Source organism: Anabrus simplex, chromosome 4 (genome assembly GCF_040414725.1).
Source record: "Anabrus simplex isolate iqAnaSimp1 chromosome 4, ASM4041472v1, whole genome shotgun sequence".
In the NCBI taxonomy this organism is placed as follows: domain Eukaryota; kingdom Metazoa; phylum Arthropoda; class Insecta; order Orthoptera; family Tettigoniidae; genus Anabrus; species Anabrus simplex.
The window spans coordinates 105,365,168-105,387,736 of record NC_090268.1 but is presented as its reverse complement, the minus strand read 5'-3'; the positions used below and the strand labels follow the sequence as shown (position 1 = coordinate 105,387,736).

The window sequence follows — 22,569 nt, the reverse complement described above, 5'->3', positions numbered from 1 at the left end:
CATCACTTGACATCTAAATCAATTAGCATGCCCAAGGCCATAGCCAGGAAACATGACTTCTTTCCAGAATCTGTACTTCAAACAGATTAGGCAGTGTATTCTCCTTCACAAGTTCTAGATGTACACATTTCCTTTGACTTGGTCCACAATTTCTTCCAATCTCAAACATTTTCCTCACAGAGTGAAAAAATATAATGATTATTGGACTTGCACCACTAACAAATATAGATAACGATTATCACACAGCTTTACAGAGCTCGATGTGCAAGAATCCGAGGCCACATGCTCGAAATGTTCCTTTAAAATGTCTGTCAAGTCATTAACCCAGAGGCTGGTTGGATGCTTAAATAGTTCCAACTAAGGTTGTACAGTTATAAGAAAACCGCAAAAACCAGTGGCGGTGCCGTAATGAAGTGTATGAGACAAGAAGAGGAGTGAGGTAGTTTGCCACTGTTTTCCTTATTGAGCCAGACACAACTGACTGTATGAGTAGTACCTTTTGCAACATCCAGACACATTTTTCATGCTCTGAATGTCACTGCCCATACCTCAGTAGCTTCCATATGTCACAGCCATAAATGAGACAGAGACTTCAGTAAAAACTATATTTTGCTCTGTCCTGTGCCAAGAAACAGATTTTTGGGGATATACCACAGACAATGGGTTGGGATATAGTACCATATCTGAAGTACTTATGTGATTACAGTATTGTTTGCATGAAGGAGCTATACCAAATGAATGGAGAGTTGCTCTAGTAGCCCCTGTGTATAAAGGAAAGAGTGATAGACATAAAGCTGAAAATTACAGGCCAGTCAGTTTAACATGCATTGCATGTAAGCTTTGGGAAAGCATTCTTTCTGATTATTTTAGACATGTTTGCAAAATTAACTGGTTTGATAGAAGGCAGTTCAGGTTCAGGAAAGGTTATTCCTCTGAAGCTCAACTTGTACGACTCCAGCAAGATACAACAGATATCTTGGACTCAGGAGGTCAAATGGACTGTATTGTGATTGACCTATCTAAGGCATTTGATAGGGTAGATTATGGAAGACTACTGGATAAAATGAGTGCAACTGGACTAGACAAAAGAGTGATTGAATAGGTGGCCATATTTCTAGAAAATAGATCTCAGAGAATTATAGTAGGCAAAGCTTTATCTGACCCTTTAATAATTAGGAGGGAAATTCCTCAAGGCAGTATCATTGGACCTTTATGTTTTCTTATATATATATATATATATATAAATGATATAAGTAAAGAAGTGGAATCAGAGATAAGGCTTTTTGCAGATAATGTTATTCTCTATAGAGTAATAAATAAGTTACAAGATTGTGAGAAACTGCAAAATAACCTTGGTAATGTTGTGTTGTATAATATTGTATTGTAATGTATTGAAAAGGTGGACAATTTTCTAATAAAAATTAGATTTTAATGTTAATTAGATTTTAATGTTAGGTGGTATGTTCCGAGCTGTCAGTGGAGAGATGATGTGGAATAACATTAGTAGACAAATAAGTTTGAGTGGTGTCTTTAAAAGTAGGAAGATCACAATATGATGATAAAGTTAGAATTCAAGAGGACATATAGTGGCAAATATTCATTTGCAGGAAGGGGAGTTAGGGATTGGAATAACTTGCCAAGGGAGATGTTCAATAAATTTCCAATTTCTCTGCAATCTTTTAAGAAAAGACTAGGAAAACAACAGATAGGGAATCTGCCACCTGGGTGACTGCCCTAAATGCAGATCAGTAGTGATTGACAGATGTAAACATACTGCACCCATCAAGAAATAGCTGAAAAACTGAAAAAATGTAGCAAAATTTAAAAAAATTTAAAAAACTGTCAGATTTAGAAAGACAATTTATGGGAACTCTCTGTAGAAAAGTGAATTCTAAGTACACTTGGCAAGCTCTATTTTTAATAGGCAATAATAATAATTAAATTAATGTTGTATGGTCCTTCTTTTTCAACACTACATTATGCAATATTATTGAATTACATTACTAAAGTAGGGACTAGTTTTGGCCCTGGCTGGCCATCTTCGGCCTTATTGTAATACATCTAATAACTAAACAAATGTAAAAACACACAACTGACATGAAAACTAATGTACAAACACACATTTAACATTAAAACCTGGGATGAACTAAGTGTAAAATCTGAACAATAAATTAGGCTCTGAATTCTTAGCATCTTTAGTATGCTCCTCATCCAGACTCCTTCTTGTATTGATATTCAAAGAATTGTTAGTTCCAACACAGCTAATCATTAAAATTTCAATTGCAAAACGGGAACTGGTAAATGTTGATTCTGTAGTCAGATCATCAATCACCAAATCTACTTGAGTGGTGTTAGCACTATGCAAGCCACTGGATGCCACTGTAAATAACCACCAGCTGACGAGAACTGCTAGATGGTGTTTCCACATCGAAATAAAATTAAATGTTCCTGTAGTGCTTATTATTTGCATTTTAATTACATACTTAATGAAGGAATATAATGTTTTAAAATCCAAAATTCTGATGGTATGCAACATACAGTGCAAAAATATATGAGTAAAATACTTCTTTTTCAGACATTATATATTTTTAGATTAACATAATTTATAAAAAAAAATTAATTCTGTGGTTATTAAAAGAAGTACTTTCAGAATTTAGAATGAAATGTTTTTTTCCAGCTAGAATGAATTCAGTGAACCTGCAATGGACATCCTGGAGAAAGAAATTGAAATAAGTGTAACTAGAATCATATTTGGCTTAAGCATGCTAGGGTTACAGAAATTGGAATTCAGAAACCTTACTTCAGTTGGCTTTACAGTGTACCACAATAGTCATCTTCAAGGTGTAAAGGGTTGTTGGTTTTCAGACAGCACATTACAAAACATCTAGAAACTTCTCTCCACATCAACAGATGTTAAGGGTTCATACTTCTTCAAAAACACTCACATCAGAATTTTCTCCTTTCAATATTTCACTTTTGCACATAATTTGATACCCCTGGTTTTCTTCAAGCATCAGTTTCATTACCATTTCATTTTATATTTTACTACAGATATTTAAGAGGTAATAGATGAACTAATCATGATTCAAACTGAGATTGGGTGGTACAAATGTAGTCGAAAGAAAGTTTCAAAAAAGAGCAATTAAGACCTAAAAAAGGGTAAAAAGGACCTATAAGTCAAAAAATGCCAAAAAAGGACTAATAAAATCCACCATTTTTGGGCCTACAATGATCCACAATAAACATATATTATGTTGGGCCTCGTCTTCGCACACTCGAGATAAAAAGGACTTTTCCTCAACTTCCGAGCCCTAGTGATTAGTACTGAATAAGGTGGAACCAGAATTATTTTCTTTTGAGGTTGTTATATAGCCTAATATTGGTGTCACTATGGAACAGCAAATATGGGATTAATCAACTGCAGTTCAGATTTCAAGTTCTAGACATGCAATTTTTTGACATGCTATACTTTTTTTTTCTTCAAATTACCTGCTCCCTGATAAGCTAGTATAGTTAAAAACAGTTTATAATAATCTGGAAGAAGTACGCTTTCTGAGGCTGAAAGAATGACTGAAATTGGTTGATTGATCCCCGAGATTACCCTCCATATACCAACAAACACACACAGTTGCCACACTTCCTCACTCTGACTCAGTCTCTGGCAACTGAACGTCCAGATTTTTGTCTTCTGTATCACCAGTGGCTTCAGTCTCCATATCACAAGATTCAGCAATATTGATGACATTGGAAAAGATGCAAACTTATATGAAATGTATATACATAGCAGGGAGAAGTAATTTACTGCCACGTGTATGATGAATATCCAACACTAAACAAGCTCGTAGCTTCTCTTAAAATTGCAGAACTCTTCCATGGTCCCACTTTCTCACTGTCCTTCCCTGATAATAGAGTAACTTTGTGCACAAGCGAATGCACAATGGACAGTGTTGTTATTTCACTCAGTAGTGACAACTGAAGCTCTTCTGAATCTTGTGATATGGAGACTGTAGCCACTGGTGATACAGAAGACAAGGATCTGGATGGCAACAATATATAAATTATATAATAATATAACTAGGCATTATTACAATTAGACATAAAACAGAGTATACAACAACAATGTATGCACTTATATAGTGAGAGTTAATTTGTCTATCCAGTTAAGAGCATCTGGAGTCAACGTTAGAAAGTCCCTTCAGATCACCCGAGTATGACGTAATACTACACTGCTGCACAATGCGTTGGATGGTCTGGGGAGTCGCTCCACAAACACAAGATGGATCAGAAATTTTGTTCCATTGGTAGAGGAAGTCATTACATACTCAATGGTTTGTACGAATCCTGTTGGCAGTTTTCCACGTACGTCGAGGCAGATCAAAACCAGCTGGTTTAATCTGGGTATTGGGAATTACCTCCTCATTACCTCATTACCCTATACGTGTCCCCTGGGTGGTGCTAAGTGAGCAACAATAATTCATTGGCAGCCAAACTATCAACAGCAGTTGATCTCTTGGCCATAATACACATGGATAATACTTCTCACTGTAGAGAAATGGTGAAAGACAACTTCATAAAGAACAGTTTGGTTTCAGAATTGAAGGATTTAATAATGATATTGACTGATTTAAAAAAGAACTATGTGATGACAAGAGGGAAGAGAGAAGGAATAAGAGCAATAAAAATAAGAGACAAATGTTGAAATGTTGAAGAAAATGCATCGGAATTCTTTGTAGAAAATTGAATTCTAAGTACACTTGGTGAGCTCTATTTTTAATATGGCTAATTGTTCAGGCAGAATATTCAATTTTAAATTAGCATTAGTGATTAGCTCAGAACTTGAAGATCTATAAATTGACAAAAAAAAGACCTGTAAAAAGACCTAAAAATATCCAGAAAAGGACCTAAAAATTGGCAAAACGGACGTAAAAATGTGATCCATATTTTCATTATTTTAGTTTCAATTACATATTTTAATGAAGGAATATAATGTTTTAAAATGCAAAATTCTGGTGGTATGCAACATACACTGCAAAAATATATGAGTGAAATACCTCTTCTTAAAAAGCTGATGGGAGGAATACATTTATTACTTATAAAATGTGAGAGGGTGCAGTAATCGAACAAAAGATGATATCACAGTTGTATCCTCTTGCTAATTATTATATTCAGTCTTTAAATTTCTATGTATTTGTTAGTATTGTGTTGTTAGTATTACTTTATCTGTGCCATCCAAATTTACTCTTCTAATTTTTTAATAATTATTCTATAAATAGTTCCCATCCACAGTTCAGACTACCTCTTATTGTCTGAGTGAATATATTCATGCTTTTTTTTTTTTTCTTTCCTGAAAACTATATTATTACATATTCCTTTTACTTCAGTTTATCTTCTCCTGCTTTTGTTACTCTTCCTTGTTTCCCATACTTAACCATTGTTTTGTATTTTCTATAACTATTTCCTTTCCACTCTCATTCCACCATAGTGTCTCCATCAGATGTTCTACCACATACTCTTCCTGCACCTCCTACAACTGCACCCAAGTAATGCATATTCATTGTGTGTGAATAATACTGTGAACATGTCCAGTGGATATTTGCTCAATATCTCTACTGCTCTCACTTTGCACAATATATACAGATTCAATGTGTTTCTTATTTCTCAAAGTTATCGTTTACCATCTATGCACAGAATAGAGGTGCAGATTGAGATTCACTCTTGCAAAGATATCATGAAATTGTTCTTGACAATAGATATCTTTCAGTATTCACATTTTTACTGAGGGGAAATAGGTCTAGCCGAGCAGAACATTTGATTTTCACACACTGTTCTGCAACCAACATTGCCAAATGTGACAGACCAACAGAATGTAGAAACAAACAAAGATTGTTGGTTCTTGATGATAACAGTACCTTTAATAATGAAACTTGTTCTGAAGGGATGATATCAGTGACAACAACTCTTGGACAAATGAATATCATATGTATTTTTATTGATTTTAATTATCATATTACAGGATCTTTTTGAGGCAAAGCTGTTATGCTGGTTTTCTAAGGTTTATAATATCAAGCTAGAAAGAAAGTTGGAAGTTGGTAACTTACAGTATTATGATCTGAATTGAAACTATGTTATATTTTTCAGGACACAGTAGTAGCCTTAGAAGCACTAGCAAAATACTCAGTTTTGCTTCCACAAAAAGAGACAGCACTAAATGTGTTTATAGGAGCTACAGAAATCCAACATCAGTTTGAGATTTCAAATGAAGAGAGAATGATACTAAAAATGTTACCATTACCAGTATTACCCACACAAGTGGAGATCATAGCAGAGGGAGAAGGATGTGCACTTATTCAGGTAAATATTTTTCAAACTTATGATATCTATACCTGGGCATTATAGTATTGTAATGAAGTAACCTAGGTTTTTTACGATTAGTATAGCACAATCAGAAATTCAGTTGTACAAGTACACTGGTCCAAGATGTCACTTATCCCATCCTAATAGACTACTCACTGTAACAATAAGCTTAACTTCTGAAGATGTCCAATTTCCAGCTCTATGTATAAACTCATTGTTGCCAAATTGTCATTGTCAAAATTAGGAGGTTTTGTGTTCAAGGGTTAACACACTGAGAATTAATTTGCAATCTATGCTGTCATATGCTTTCTTGAAATCAACAAATGTGGTAACATAATTTTTGTGTACTTTATTTTGGTGTCAATAAAACCCCATGTCATGCCAATCATGTGTGTCAATTATCACTTCTCTACCTCTGTTATTCTGCGAAGTATTGCCTCGTCAAATGTTAACGGACTTTTGGGTCGCCCTGTATATTACAAGCTATTTAACACCCTTCAAGGTAGTCTGCTGGGTTGTCTATAGTCCGTTGTCAACAGCGAGCAGGACAGAGCACTGGCCACACAATATTCATCAATGTGCGCTACCTCACGTTGAAATGTTCGTACGATGTCTTGTTTGTTGGCAAAGCCTTTCCCAAGCAATGGTTACTTCACTTGAATAAAATCGAACTCACATGGACTAAGATGTACGAACACTGCTCGACTTTGGTTTCTTCCATTAAGCAATGTTGTCATCAGATAACTGATATAAGGAGCGTGATCACGGCAAGAATAATTCACCCATACCCCATCTGCCTGTAACATTACAAAGTTCATGTAACATACTTCACGTTCTTGCCATGACTTCTGAATCAACCCTGGTATAAAATTGGCACTGGCAAATTTTTATTTTTTTATTTTTACACAGGGTACACTGGGCCTGCTGTATCTCTCTCTCTCTTTCCTATGCTATAAGCGTGGCTAGCCCTAGTTCGGGGTTGGCAGATATGAAGGGAGTACTCATTTCTTTGGTGTACCAAATCTAGATGTATACTGTATATTGTAATATTTTATGTAATTTTACATAGTATTGGAAAATTAATATCATGTTTAATTTCAGAGTTCTCTACGATACAATGTAAGAACTCCCTCTGGCAGTGATGCATTTGAACTAGATGTGAAGACCGGTCCTGTATCATCAGTCGATATCTGTACAGTCCAAAGGTTAGAATTATGCATCCGCTATAAGCTGCCCGGTCAGAATTCAAACATGGCAGTACTGGAAGTAAATATGGTCTCAGGCTATGCTCCAGACCGTTCATCACTCTACAAACTAGCTCAGGAAAGAGGAACAAGTGAGTATGTTCTTGTGTTAACTCCAGATTTTCATCTCCTAACATACTTGTATGTGAGCCCTTAGAAGTTAGAATTTCTGATTACCAGTAAAACTGGATCATATATCATACCTTATCTTTTCATTACAATGTTACTGGCTTTACATCCCATTAACTACTTTTACGGTTTTCGGAGTCTTTTCAATACAAATTCATATGCTGTGCACCCTACTACTACAATAAAATGTATACAGATTTTAAATTGGTAGCACCAAGTACCTGTTGCTACTAATGCCCTACACTTTGTCAAAGCAGAGAGGCCTTAAGTTATGCTCTATAATAAGGCTGAGAAGCTATGCCATTTCAAAATGGGAGGTTTAAAACCTGGCACTGATAAGAGTTATCCTGAGGTAAGTTTTCCCACACTTAGTCTAGGAAAATGATGAGTTAATACAATAATTTCAAGTTCCAGATAGCTTGTCCAAATTGATTAATCTCTCTCTCTCTCTCTCTCTGATCATCACAGTTGTTTTTCTTTCATCATGAACTGATGTATTTAAAATATTGCATTTACTGTGAAGTGAATACTATTAGCACTCGGAAGAGAGTGGGTTCGAACCCCACTGCCGGCAGCCCTGCAGATGGTTTTCCATGGTTTCCCATTTTCACACCAGGCAAATTATGCATATTGCCATGACTTCTAATCAACCCTGGTATAAAATTTGGTACTGGCAATTTTTTTTTTTTTAATTTTTACACAGTGTACACTGGGCCTGCTGTATCTCTCTCTCTCCCTTAATTAAGGCCATGGGTGCTTCCTTCCCACTCCTAGCCCCTTCCTGTTCCATCATCGCTATAAGGCCTATCTGTGTCGGTGTGACTTAAAGCCAATTGTAAAAATAAATGCTATTAGCACTTCTGAAGAAGTAACAAAATTAGTGGCAGAGGCTATTGATATTTCTAGGGTGAGTATTTATCATGTAAGAAAGGGACTTAAAACTAATTGAAAAATAAGTTCACCAAGTAAAAGATGTGTGTAAGTCTTCAGCCTGGAGGGTGATTGGATCCTCATAAAACACCACCAAAGATTATTCAGTTGTAGGGAAACTTCAAAAACTAATGGCAGCACCATGATGATGCATACAAGGTATGATGACAGGTGAGAAAGTTTGCCATTGCTTTCCTCACTGGGCCAGAAATTGCTATGGGAGCATGACTGACCCTATGAGTAATGCCTTTCATAACATCCAGATACACTAGTTGTGCCCCAAATGTCACTACTCAGCACCACCCCGGGGCAGTTATTCCATAGAATGAAGGAAATGAGTCATTCCCTTAAAAATTATTACACAAAGAAAAAAAAATTAAGCATGTTATTGGAGCCAGTATTTATTTTAAATTTTGTGTCATTTTATATAATGTATAATCAACTTTATTTTAACGTGACAGTGAAGCATGGGCAGTTGAGAGTTTCAAGCATACGTCTGTCTCCAAGAGGTACGCAAGGATGTGCTATCAGGAAAGTGGCTTGCCAGACAGCTTGCCCAATTTGCCAGACTTGACCATGGCTTCACTCTGCTCCCTTCATAACTATTCGCTTGGGTTTGGGAATCTCTGCCCTAGGGGAATGCATCTGACTACTCATTCCATTTGAGAGTATTTGTATGTGATAAAACTTGTGAGAAAAAGGTTTAATTGTGCTTGTGTTTTCAACTGAAGTGAAATATCATACAGTGAGTTGTGCCATTTAATTTACTTTGTGTTATTTGTGAAAATTACACCAAATTTATGTGCGCACATATAAATTTAAGGAACTACTGCGATTCTGCCAGCTTAGAAGGGAATGCATTGACTGTGCTCATTCCCCGCTTTGAGTCACTAAAGATGGCAACTGTTGGCGCAAGTGAGGAAAGCGGAGGGGAGTGTGGATGCGTATTAGAATCTCTCTTAATCCAAGGCATGAGTTTGAGGGCTTTTCAAGAGAAGAGCAATATAATTTCCGGTGGCGGACCAATGCCTGATTTACTGGGTGTAAAAACTAAAATGAAACTTTGTGTTCGACACTTTAATACAGAACAGTATGGAAAAATAGGCTGGTTATGTGGTTGTCAAAAAACATCAAAACTCTACTGTTAGCCTTGCATTCTATTTTCAAATGAAAAAGGGGTGTGGAACAGTGTAGGCTTCGATGACATGAATAACCTGCTTAAAGCATCCCAGCGTCATCAGCAATCACAAACATATATCCGAGCTGAAATTCTGTTAACAACTTTCTGAACAACCAGAATAGATTTGCAACTCAATCAGCAGCGTAAACTGGAGACAATAAAACATAACGAGTTGGTAAAACAGAATAGAAAGGTGCTCCAATAACTGATTGACGTAATGTATCTTGCAAGACAAGAACTTCCTTTCAGAGCACATGCAGAAGATGAAAGTTCCTTAAATCGTGGAAATTACACAGAACTCATAACGCTGCTGAGCAAGTATGATGACACACTGGCAAATCATTTGCAGAAAGCAACAGTGTTCACAGGTCTTTCACATCTTCTTCTTCTTCTGTAGCATTTGTCCCGCCTGGTGGCAGGGTCCGCTGTGTGGATTCATTGTCTCCATTTAATTCGGTCACAGGCCATGTCAGGATGTAGTCTTACAGCTTTCAGGTCATTGTGCACTGTATCGATCCATTGCTGTCTTGGTCGTCCCTTGGGCCTCTTCCCAGCGACTTCCAATGTATACGCTGACTTTGCCAGAGTATTGTCTTCTGCACGCAACACATGTCCATACCAGCGCAGATGGTTTTCCTGCATTTTCTTCTGGATCGGTGCAACGCCAAAGCGTTTCCTAATATTGTCGTTTGAAACATGATCTAGTCTAGTGATGCCAGCTGTCCACCTAAGCATCTTTGTCTCCATGACGCTTAGTCGACGTACTACCTCCTTCATAGCAGGCCAACACTCAGTGCCATAGAGAGCAACGGGACGGATAACAGTCCGGTAGATCTTAGATTTCAGATGGTCCTTCATCCGATGGTCGCAGGTGACACCTGTTGTCATTCGCCACTTCAGCCAGGCTCCGTGTATCCTTGTGTTGACCTCATCAGTAAGTCTGCCATCGTCAGAGAGTGTGGAGCCAAGATATTTACATTTCTCTACTCGTGGTAGATCTTCACCATCAATGTGGATGGTTCCAACTTCTCGAGGATCTAATGTCATGTACTCTGTCTTCTTTTTGTTGAGGCGCAGGCCTATTGCGCTAGTCGGTTGTTCCACTCTTCTGTTTGGTACTGGAGATCAGACTTATTCTCAGCAGCCAACATGACATCATCAGCATAGAGAACTGTCCATGGTATTGGCTTGTGCAGGTCTGATGTAACAGTGTCCACCACAAGAATGAACAGCAGTGGTGATAAGGAAGAGCCTTGATGTATTTCTACAGTAATGCGGAAATTATCGGACGCTCCTGCGTAGAGCATCTGTACTCACTTAACAAGGTGCTCTGGAATGCTATGTTCTCGTAGCGCTAGCCAGATTAGGTCATGTGGCACCTGATCAATGGCCTTCTCAAGATCCAGAAAAGCGAGATGAAGAGGCTTATTTTCTATTTTTAATTCAAGAAAAGTGTCATAAGTGTTACAATTGTGTTGACTTCTTGCCATTTTTGTGTCGACTGATGATGACATGGACATATGTCGAAACCGGTCCCATAACTTATTAAATATGTTGCTACATTAATTCGTGCAACAATATTATTGTATTGAATAGGTGGAACATCTTTCTCTTTTTAGCACTGACTTCATCCATAGCTTACATATGACAGGTCGGTGTTGCATCGCAACTGTTTCGTAAGGAACAACTTTTGTATCTAGAACATCTTTGAAATTCCATCGTCTCACAAGGATGTAGTCAATCTGAGTTGCACTGGAGCCACTGTAGTACGAGATTAGATGAGTATCACGCTTTTTGAACCAGGTGTTCGTGATGATCAGATCATGAGTTGCTGCATAATCAAGAATTCGTTGGCCGTCGCCGTTCCTCTCTCCATATCCATGTCCACCATGGCCAGTGTGGTCTTCTGTCCTCTGTCCAATGTGTCCATTCAGATCACCGGCAACGATAAGGTAGTCTTCTGGTGGCACTTCAGCAGTCTTCTCATCAAGCAGTTCCCAGAAGGCATCTTTTGTTTCCGCGTCTAGGCCGGTTTGTGGAGCGTAAACACTGTCCGCGACATATATGATTTTCATCAATCGATCATCGTAGTGTTGCACCTCAGAAACAGAACCATCAAAATTTTGCTGATATAACAATGCCAACGCTGTTAGTTGTTCTTGGGTTCCGTTGTATATGAGTTTGTATCCACACCCAATTTCGTGTGACTTTTCTCCACTCCATCTTGTCTCCTGCACCGTGCAGATGTCTATATGTCTTCTTTCAAGTGCTGTGGCCAGACCAGACATACTACCGATGTTCAGTGATGCTATGCAGAATGTGGGGGGGGCTCGCTTGTTTAGCCGTTGCTGCCCATGCGATGGTAACCCTTGCATACTTTTCGTGCTGGCTGGGCCCTGCCAACACGCGTCGCTTTTAGCGGGGGACCACCTAGCCGTGGTTCCGATTCCATGAGACAACAATTCCATAAAGATATGACGGTATGTTTTTTACGGCTGGCTTGTCACAGAGCCTGTCGCCAAGCATTTTAGAGCTGCTGCCAGCAGGTAGTTAGGCCGCTCCTGACCTGGAGGACAGACGCCTTATGTAGTCGCTCCTCTGGAGAACAAACGCTACGTTCCTCTCTGCATTAACTCCCAGAAAGATAGAGTGCCTCATTTGCCAACTACACCGTACCGATGGTCTCCATCTCCGCTGGAGTTGCCATTAAGAACTTTGACACACTTCCATCACTGATGAAAGTTATTTCTGGTGTGGCCCAAAGACCACGCAAATTCAACCAGGATTGTGAGTCCTGGAGGCAGCTCTTCCGCTCTGTCCGCTGTTGGGAATCTGAAACTCCTCTTTCGTCTTTGAGACCGTTGGCCAGGTTTCACCTAGTAACCCTGGGCAGGGGCCCTTACCGGGTACTACCATCCGGAGCCAGATGGACCCAGATTTTTTAACGAGGTGTTACTCCTCACCCTCCTCCTTCCCCATCACTTGTGAGATTGGGCCCTGGACTTGGGACCGGCAATGGTGGAGTTGTCTTTCACATCAAATAAAAAGGAAAAAGATTTAATTGATGGACAGGTCAGTGTGTTATTGACCAAAACAAAGAAAGAAATATCACAGTCACCATTCGTAGCGATTATTATTGATGAAACTACTGATACATCTGCCCATTCCCAACTTTCAACTGTTGTTAGGTACACATCTGCTGATGGAGAAATACAGGAGCGATTTCTTCGATTTACGGACATAAGCGCCGATCGCAGTGCTCCTGCTCTTGTAGACCACGTGTTCCACATAATGGACGAGTTCAACTGTGGTTCTAAACTAGTCGCTCAGTGTTATGATGGAGCCGCAGTGATATCGGGAGACCTCAGAGGTTTACAGAAAAGAGTGAAAGACAAATATGCCGATGCTATATTCACACAGTGTTTTGCTCACAGACTGAACCTTCTCCTTACACAGACAATTTTTAATATAAAGGAATATAAAATATTCTTCATGACTTTGAGTAGCTTGGCCGCTTTCTTTTCTAATTTGATGGAGAGAACTGCTGCATTAGATAAAGAAGTCAAGAGACGATTTCATAAAGTGTGTCCAACACAATGGAATTATGATGGAAGACTTGTTGAAACAGTTCGTGAAAAAAAAGAATAGTTCAGTTGTTCGAGAATATACTTGATAATCCAGAGCAATGGAATAGCCAAACGTATCACGAAGCTCGAGGTTTTAACAGTTTTCTCTCAGAATTTCAGTTTAATTTTATTAGTTTTCAGCTGATATTTTGCTTAACCAATTCTCTCTTCAAAATTCTTCAAACGAAAGCACTGGATGTAAATTTCTGTATTGCCAAAGTAGAGGAAACAAAAGTATCATTCAAGTAAAAAGAAATGAATTTGAAAGAGTATGGAACAAATGTCAAGAGAGCTACGAGCTGCCAAAGAAGAGGCAATGTTAAAATGAAACCTGCAACATAAATTCACACTACCGTCGCATATATTGCGAGATATATGACAATATGTATACCCAACTAGAAGTTCGTTTCCAAGCACTCGAGAAATTAACATTTATTTGTTTTATTTAAAAAGTAGTGGATTGTCATCTTCTGCCTTTTCTGAACTGTTTAAGTTATGTGCATTGATTACAACTATCCCAGTGTCCAGTGCTAGTGCTGAACGTTCATTTTTGGCACTTCGGAGAATCCACTCCTAGTGCAGAAATACACAGGGACAACAAAGACTCTCGAACTTGTCTCTGCTGTCGATTGAGAAGACGTTGCCAAAATTGAAGTCATTAAAGAATGAAGAAGAATTCTACAGCCTTGTCATAGAAGAATTAGTCAAGAAGGAGAGGCGGATGGAATTAACATTTAAATAGCACAAGACAATGTGAGTTATTATATTTATTTTACTGTATATAGCTTCTTAGCTTATGATATGTGCTTCCCTTACTGTAAAAGTCATGCGCCGCCACTGGCACCACCCATACTTCAGCAGCTTAAAGAAAGCTGTTAAGTAAACTATCCATGATCTCACAGAGAAGGCAATTCGGCATAAAGTTCATGATTGCTCTTTTCCATAAATTAGATGCTTACTCTGGACATTATACCAGCTCCATAAACATTGATGTTGATTTGCCAATATTTTCACATGGGACACTTTATAGATTTCTGAAAATTTGCAAGTTCAGATTTATTTCATGTAGCTGCCAGCTTGTACCAATGGTGTAGCCATGCTAAATAACCAGAATTCTTTTTTTTTTTTTTCCAAGTTGCTTTATGTTGCACTGACACGGATAGGTCATTTTATTTTTTAGAATTGACTTTATGTCGCACCGACACAAATAGGTCTTGTACCGGGCGGTACACCTCTACGACGCAAGTTCAAATCTTGCGCCAATTGAAACTTCTCTACTGGAGAAACCCGGAACTTTACCACCGAACTAACTCTACTGGTTATCAGAAGATGTCACTGTGTGTTTTTGATTTGCTTTTGTTTCTTATTGATCAAGAAGTGTGGACTTTCTCTAACAGATGTCTCTACCAAAAACTATGGTAATACACTCTGGTGCAATGGAATGAACTCTCTTGAAGAAATTTTGTATTCATAAGTTTTGTCTTTACTAAATTTTGTTCTGTGGTTTGTGGGTTGGTAATATTAACTCTTTCTTTCCACCTGTTTTGAATTTAACCAATTGGTAATTTCTGTAATTAATTTTCCTCCAATCATAGCTTTCTTCTTCAAATTTCCATGTGTAATTGATAGTCTACCAATAAAAATTGAGGGGGGTGTGTCTACTCATTCTTGAAAGGTCTCGAATTTTCCACGAGGGTATAAAAACTGCTGATTTTCTTGTCTCCGGGCCACTAGTATAACATCTAACTCAGGGGGCGGAAAGCGTTCTTCAGACAGCAGTTCTTCTACAAGGTAATGGTCTCTTAACATATTTATTTCTTGCTAGCTCAGCAGTTTAACTCCCGGGGAAGGTTCGAAACCTTTAATATGTAAACTATTAAACATGTAAACCCTTTTCCTGGTAAACTTCAGTTTTCTTGAACTTTAATTCGGGGATAAAGAGTGCTTTACCCTCTCGGCTCCCCTTCATTTGAAAGTGAGGTGACTATATTTTCGTAACCGTTTCTTCTCTTCCTTAATATATTAAAGTTTTCTCATACGAGTCACCTTCCTAGCTTGGGATTAGCCCCTGTGTATCGGCCTAGAGCCACTTAGGTTTTAAAATGTAGATTTAGGAGTGCAAATTCACGCCTCCATCCTTTTGTTTTGGGCCATTTAAATTAACCTGGTTTTGCACACTAAGGCCCAGTAGATTGGGTACGAGATACGCCTGTTTCTTTATTATGCCTTGATGGCAGTTTGTGTAAAGGTTTGTTATTGCCTTTATAGGCTTGAAAGATCGAGAGCGGGTCAGCTCTTTATGGAGTTGTGGTAAAAGTGCCTTGTAAGGTTGGGAGCTAATGCTCCATGTAATTAATGTTTTGTGATTGTGAGCTGAGAGCTCAAGGATTGATGAATTTGGGCCCGTAGCCCAGAATTTGTAAAGACCACTTAACTGGTGCCTTCTTGTAAAGTGGCATTGTACCTGATTTTCTTTGTTATTTCCCCCTAGTGGAATCTGTTTAAATTTTTCTCTTGGTTGTGTACCTCATTTAACTTGTTGTTATTTGTTGTACGCTCAAAATTCTATGTCACCATTGTTAAGTTTTGAAAATATAACCTTGTTGAAATTTAAATTCATCTTTCGAACTTGTAGTTAGACCCATTCCAGCCCGCACCTTCTTTCACCTCTAACTTCCACGGATAACTCCTTAACAGGTCTTGTGGCAATGATGAGATAGGAAAGGGTTAGGAGTGGAAAAGAAGTGGCCGTGGCTTTAACAGCCCCAGCATTTGCCTGGTGTGAAAATGGGAAACCACCTTCAGGGCTATGACAGTGGGGTTCGAACCCACTATCTCCCGAATGCATGCTGACAGCTACGTGATCCAAACCATGTGGCCACTCGCTCAGTGATCACCAGATCCTATGAGATTCTGAAATTAAGCAATATTGGGTGTGGTCACCATTTAGATAGGTACCCTACATGCTGCTGACTATGGGAGGAGCATTAAGGAACTGACCAACTTACCGTAAGCAAACTCTAGCTCAGGACCCATGATCAGTGATAGCTGAGGGCAATGTATTGGCCATCAACATCGAGGTTTGGATAAGGCCCTTAGTTATTTGTTGTAGTTATCAGCAACTGTTCACTCTCAGAGTTAAGGGGTGCAGATCTTATTTGGACTAAATTAGAACTGTTCAGGAAGAGGAAAGAGCATTGTTCTATGTAGATAAAACCTAGATTAATTTATGGACATACTTCTGTGGAAATGTGGAATTATTTGACAGTAAAATCCAGTAAAGATATGACATTCTTCTTGTTTACCCAATTGAAAAAAAGACAAGACTCCTTAGGAATTTGAATCTGAATCTATCCATTCATGTAAGAAACATTAATCAATTTTAAACAGAGCTAAAAAGTTAGTTCAAAGTCTAACAATTTTAGCTCAGTGGATTTATAAAACTTGAAGCTGATGAAAGTTTCTTGCAATATTCTTTTATCTTATGATATGAAGTGTACACTCATTAATAACAAATTTCTTCCAGATCTAAAGCGTTGGGAAGAAGAAAAGGAAGCTGTTAACTTCTATTTTGAAGAATTAACAAATAAAAGGCAGTGCATTGGTTTCCTGGTAATGCAAGAAACTGAAGTAGAAAACCCCTCTTATGCAACCGTCAAGCTGTACGATTATTATCAGCAAGAGCTCTCAATATCACAGGTATACACATTTGTTTACCTCCATCCCTGTTTGCTTACTATTAACCATGATATGGTATTAATTTTGTTTTCATAGATATTATTCTTGAAGGAATCATGTTAGCTCTAACATTTTTGTTTTTGTTTTGTTAAAATGCTATTTGTTCGAGGCGTCGACCTAGAAAGATCTTTTGCCCCTGCTTGCACCATATGTGAGGAACCTGCATGTATTTTGTAAATGGCGGAAGTGTAAAATGTTGACTGTGAGGAAAGGAATGTTAAGGACGACACAAACACCCAGTCCCCAGGCCAGGGATATTAATAATTTACAATTAAAAACCTCTGACCCAGCCGGGAATCGAACCCGGGGCCGCCGGGTGATAGGCGAACGCATTGCCCCCTACGCCACGGGGCCGGACTAGCTCTAACATTACTGCATAAATTCTTCCCACAAACTGCTCTAAACACTCCTATTTAAAGAGCTGTATACTGTGTGGAAAAGTTCACCATATAACTTCCTTATGGTTGATGTACTGATGTGCACTGAAGTTTTCATTACTAGCAAGTTTTATACGACAAGGCCTGTCGAGAATTTACACTCCAGACATGCCATTCTGGCGAAAAAATTCTCAAAAAGGGAAAGTTTTCAAAACAAAATAAATTGCAAAAAGTCTTTTCCATTATCATAAAGTGTACTTCATATTACTAACTCCTTTTTAAGAACTAGCTGGGCAATTTGGAATCAACAATTTACAAATTCACAACAGGTAGAATGTCTAAAATATATCAAAGATGGTAAAGATGTAGGAAATTGCAAGTCTGCATGCAGGTAGCTACTAACCAGTGAGGGGTTTACTGAAATATTCTGAAATTTCTGAACATATCAAGAATAGTCCTTTTTCACTATTGCTAATCCCGTAATTAAAAACTTTCACTGAGCTGACATTTGGTAACTGACTGGACAAGAATCTATATATATAAAATAAGAGTTTTGTCTGTACATTGCTCAGAATTTGAAAATAATGGTATTTCTGTATCGGTCATGACCACTGTAACAAGGAAATGCACTTTTTACTTTTCTGTAATTTCTGTCTGTCTATCTGTCTGTCTGTATGTAAGTACACGCATCACGAGGAAACGGCTGAAGATAATTTAATGAAAATCGGTATGTAAAGTCGGGATATGAACCACTACAATCTAGGCTATAAATCATTTTATTAATGCTGAGTGAAATGGTAGTTTAGGGGAAGGCCTAAAATTTAATTCTCAAATATTTATATTATTAGTGGTCCTATTAATAAATAATACATAACTAAAGTTATATAGAATTAAATTTCCGATCATTTATGTCTTATACATTTTTATCGTGCTGGCTATAATAACACAGATATTCATGAATTTGTATTTTTGTTGCTAAGTCCTTATCAACGCCGAGCCACGAGAAAATGGGTTTACAGAATTGAATGGAAATCGGTATAGGCCTATAGAGTCGGGGAATAAGAAACTACATTCTAGGCTATGAACAATGTTATTCACCCTGGGTGAAATTGTAGTTTAGGGGAAGGTGCCTAAAATATAATTTTTAAATGCCTATGTTATTGGTCCTATCGAAAATTATAGAGTTATAGAGAATACAATTTCCGATTATGTATGTTTTATTCACTTTTACCATACTGGCTATGGTAAGAGTGGTATTTCAGAGTCAGAAGAAAACTAAATATGAAGGCCTACAATATCGAAAGCGCATAACATTGAGCAACAATAACATTACTTTGACCATTGTTTGTTGTGATGTTCTTTGTCTCTTATACTTCTACTCAACTCCGATAGATGGATTTACTGCTATGTACCAAGTATAACAGCCTGAATGAATATTGGCAGGAAATGGCTGGGGAGTTACAAAACTTTCTTCTTTAGCATGCCATTCCTCTGGTTCATACATTTTCTAATACTACTGGTACGTAATATACTGGTTCATGGTAGTATTCCAGCTATTCAGTCCCAACTCTGACGCGCTATTTTGAATGAGCAGTATGCCCACTTAAGGCAGAGTATCAAGTAGTAGTAGTAGTAGTAGTAGTAGTAGTAGTAGTAGTAGTAGTAGTAGTAGTAGTAGTAGTGTGACCTGGTCTAGAACTACAGTTTAGGCCTATTCCAAATTATAGCACCACAATTCACCAAATAACTCAAAATTCAAATAGGAAAAGAGCCGCTTCTTAAGAAAAGCTTCTTCCTCTTCACTTTTATTAAATTCTACATTCATTTTACTCCAAATTAGTAGTGAAGACGGGGTTTCTGCTCCGACTTGGAGGAAAATTTGCCTCTAAGTCAGATAGATTTTTCCGCTGCCAGTGTATTGAATTGAGATTTTATGACTCATCAGTACTCCTAGGAAGCAGATTAGTAAAAAGACATAGTTTTTGCTCTGGGACTTTCCACTATTCGCCTCCCCACCCCCGAAAAAAGACGAAGAGTGTTCACGGATCACGGTTGTCTGGTGGTGGTGGTGGTGGTGATTATTGTTTTAGGAGGAAGTACAACTAGGCAACCATCCTCTATATAAGACTAATCAGAGAGCAAAAAATGGAAGGGGTCCGACACTTTGAAAAATGGAGGTATCGGCCAAAGGAAGACAAGGACCACGAATGGCGTGAAAATGAAAGACTCCCAAGGCCTCCATACATAATACCGTCGGATTCGGATAAGAACAAAAGTTGACCAAGGGAGGTCGGATAGGATAGATGAAAGTGAGGAGCCTGGCACAAGTAAGTGGAAGTAATGCCAGGATTCAGCTGAGGGCCTTGTGGTCGCCAACCCACGCTCCAAATTTCAGAGCCCTTGCGGTCCCTTTTAGTCGCCTCTTACGACAGGCAGGAGATACCGTGGGTGTTATCCTATCGCCTCCACCCACAGGGGCGTTACGGCTGTCTGCGGCTTGGTCATTCCAGCTCTGGAACTTTGGACTGTCAGATTGGCAGCGTTCGTTAAATATGAGAAAATGTGTGGTTTTTCATTTGATAGACTATTTCGTATGAAAGCATTGCTTATAATCGTGCCATTCCTACTGACGTCATTGTAATGACCTGTGTTCATTTCAGTTGGGAAAACCACTAAGACAGTCCTTCTGAGGATGTAAAATGACAGGTGGAGTGTGAGTGATATAATGAAAACTCCCCAACCTGATTGTGACTGATGGTAGGCAAGCGGGCCTACCTTTACAATGAAAGTGCCCCAACCCAGTTTCCATATGAGAACAGATGTTTGGCGATTTCCCGGTCGCGTGCAATTTAATACAATCTTGCTCGCAACGTGTACACTACCTAACCTAGAATTCTGTTCACAATGTGGAATTCCGTAGTGAAGCACGGGTACATCAGCTAGTAGATAAATAAAGTCTTTATTCTTTAATGGGTATTATTTTAGAAAATTTAAAATTAGTAAACCTGATATATTAAATTCTCTCCCTATCAGATTTTTCTTACAGTCTGCTGCAAATTAACTGAAACGTGGCAATAAAGTACACATTTTAATTTTTTTCATTTATTTACATAATACATATCTTGAATACCTTCTAAGAGCTAATGTGTCCTTCTTTGTGTTTTATAAGTTCTTTCACAAGATATATTTTTCAGTTCATCATCATAACCACATTTTACTTAGAGACTCTATCATGTGGAACAGTCAAGTTTTGTGAGGCTCCTTTTACAAATAACCCACAAGTTTTCTATGGGATTTATGTCAGGAGAGTTCTTGGCCACTCTAAAATACGAATATTGTTCCCACTGAAAAATTTTCTCTTCGTTCAGTGCACATATTGAACCCTCTGCCCCTGCACTTGAAAATAACTCTCATCAGAGAAAAGTCTTCCAGTGTTCCATTGTCCAGTCCTGATGATTATGTGCCCACAAAAGGCGTTTCTTGAGGATTTTTCCTGTTAGAAGGTGTTTCTTTACAGATTTTCAGGCTTACCTTCCAGCTAACAGACGTCTATGGCGAACATTAGAAACGTGCAGATTCACTCCCCTTTCTCCCAGTTCATGTGCCAAGTCACAGCAGTTAACCTAGGGTTTAATTTACTTCTCTTGAGGAGAAAACAGTCGTCAGTTGGCATTGTTTTCTTTGTTCTATCATAGTTCCCCATTTTCTTTGGTGAAATTGATCCAGTTTGTTTGTACCACTGAATAATTCTATTTATAAAGCCTACACCAACACAAAATTTAGTAGCTAACTCTCTTTGTGTCATGGAAGTATTTTGAGACAATGCTATAATCACAAATCACACTACACTTCCCGGGAGTTGAATCCATTGAAGAAATAGGTATTACTACCACCTCAAAAATCCTCCAAAGTGACTCACTTTGAAATAAATACTGCTCTTATCAACAACAATCGCCACACAAATTAAACAACACTCAATAACAGTGCAAATAATGGGTAGAGAGCATGGGAACTAAGAATAACTCATGTGTAGCACAGTGTCGCTAACCATTGGGAAAATAATGAAGGAAAAAAAAATCCATTGTTCCGATTAATTTGCACGGAACTGTAACTCATTCAAGAATTCCTTTGTACAGTAAAACCTCTCCTTACAGACTTTCCCATTATATACGGATATACTTCACATACAGATATATTTTTATGTCCCATAATATAGAAATAATTATTAAAGCAACTTTCATTTACAGACACTGTCAGATATGGATAGGGGCAACTGTCTGGGAGTCCTAAAGCTTACATCTCTTGACCATGGAGAGAACTGGTATTTCAAGACTAAAACACTGTATGCTACAAAAATGGAAAAATTAGTTCTGAGCACTCAACAGAAACATTTTGTATTGACAATAGGCAATAAGGGTTCCATTGTAGTACTGTACCTGCTATCTCAGCTGTACCATTATCTTGAAATAGGTGAAGAAAGAAAGTCATAAAATGGCATGTTTTCATGGCATCTAAATATAAAAGTCTAACAATCTGTGGAAAAGTTGAAATTATCAAGAGTGCAGAAAAACCAAGTGCAATGTTCCAGTGTTGCAGAAAAATTCTGTCCATGAAAGATACAAATAAGTACAAACTGGAGCAGGAAGTGGTGGTGGTAATTATTGTTTTCAGAGGAAGTACAACTGGCCGACCATCCTCTCTTGACACTAATCAGAAGTGAAATGGAAGAGGTCCGATACTTCGAAGAATGAAGATATCAGTAAAAGAAAGGTAAGGGCCACAAAGGGTGTGAAAATAAGGGACTCCCAGGCCTCACAAATGTAAAACTATCCGAGTCTGAAAAGAACAAGAGTCGACCAAGAGACTGTCAAATGAAAGTGAGGAGACTGGCACAAGTAAATGAAAGCAGTGCAAGATTGAGCTAGGGGAACAATGGTTGCTAACCCATATTCCCAAACTGACAGTCCCTGGTCCTCCTTTTAGTTGCCTCT

At 38.2% G+C, this 22,569-nt stretch overlaps 1 protein-coding gene across 1 annotated transcript in view; it reads left to right on the top strand.

The window, feature by feature from the left end:
- The window catches only part of LOC136871665 (alpha-2-macroglobulin-like protein 1), a 261,707-nt gene that overhangs the window by 202,622 nt on the left and 36,516 nt on the right, over nucleotides 1-22,569 (top strand). Inside the window, exons 23-25 of the mRNA XM_067145159.2 lie at nucleotides 6,139-6,351; nucleotides 7,456-7,690; nucleotides 16,990-17,162. Of these exons, the coding sequence (XP_067001260.2) occupies nucleotides 6,139-6,351; nucleotides 7,456-7,690; nucleotides 16,990-17,162 (621 nt within the window). The remainder of the gene's footprint in view (nucleotides 1-6,138; nucleotides 6,352-7,455; nucleotides 7,691-16,989; nucleotides 17,163-22,569) is intronic.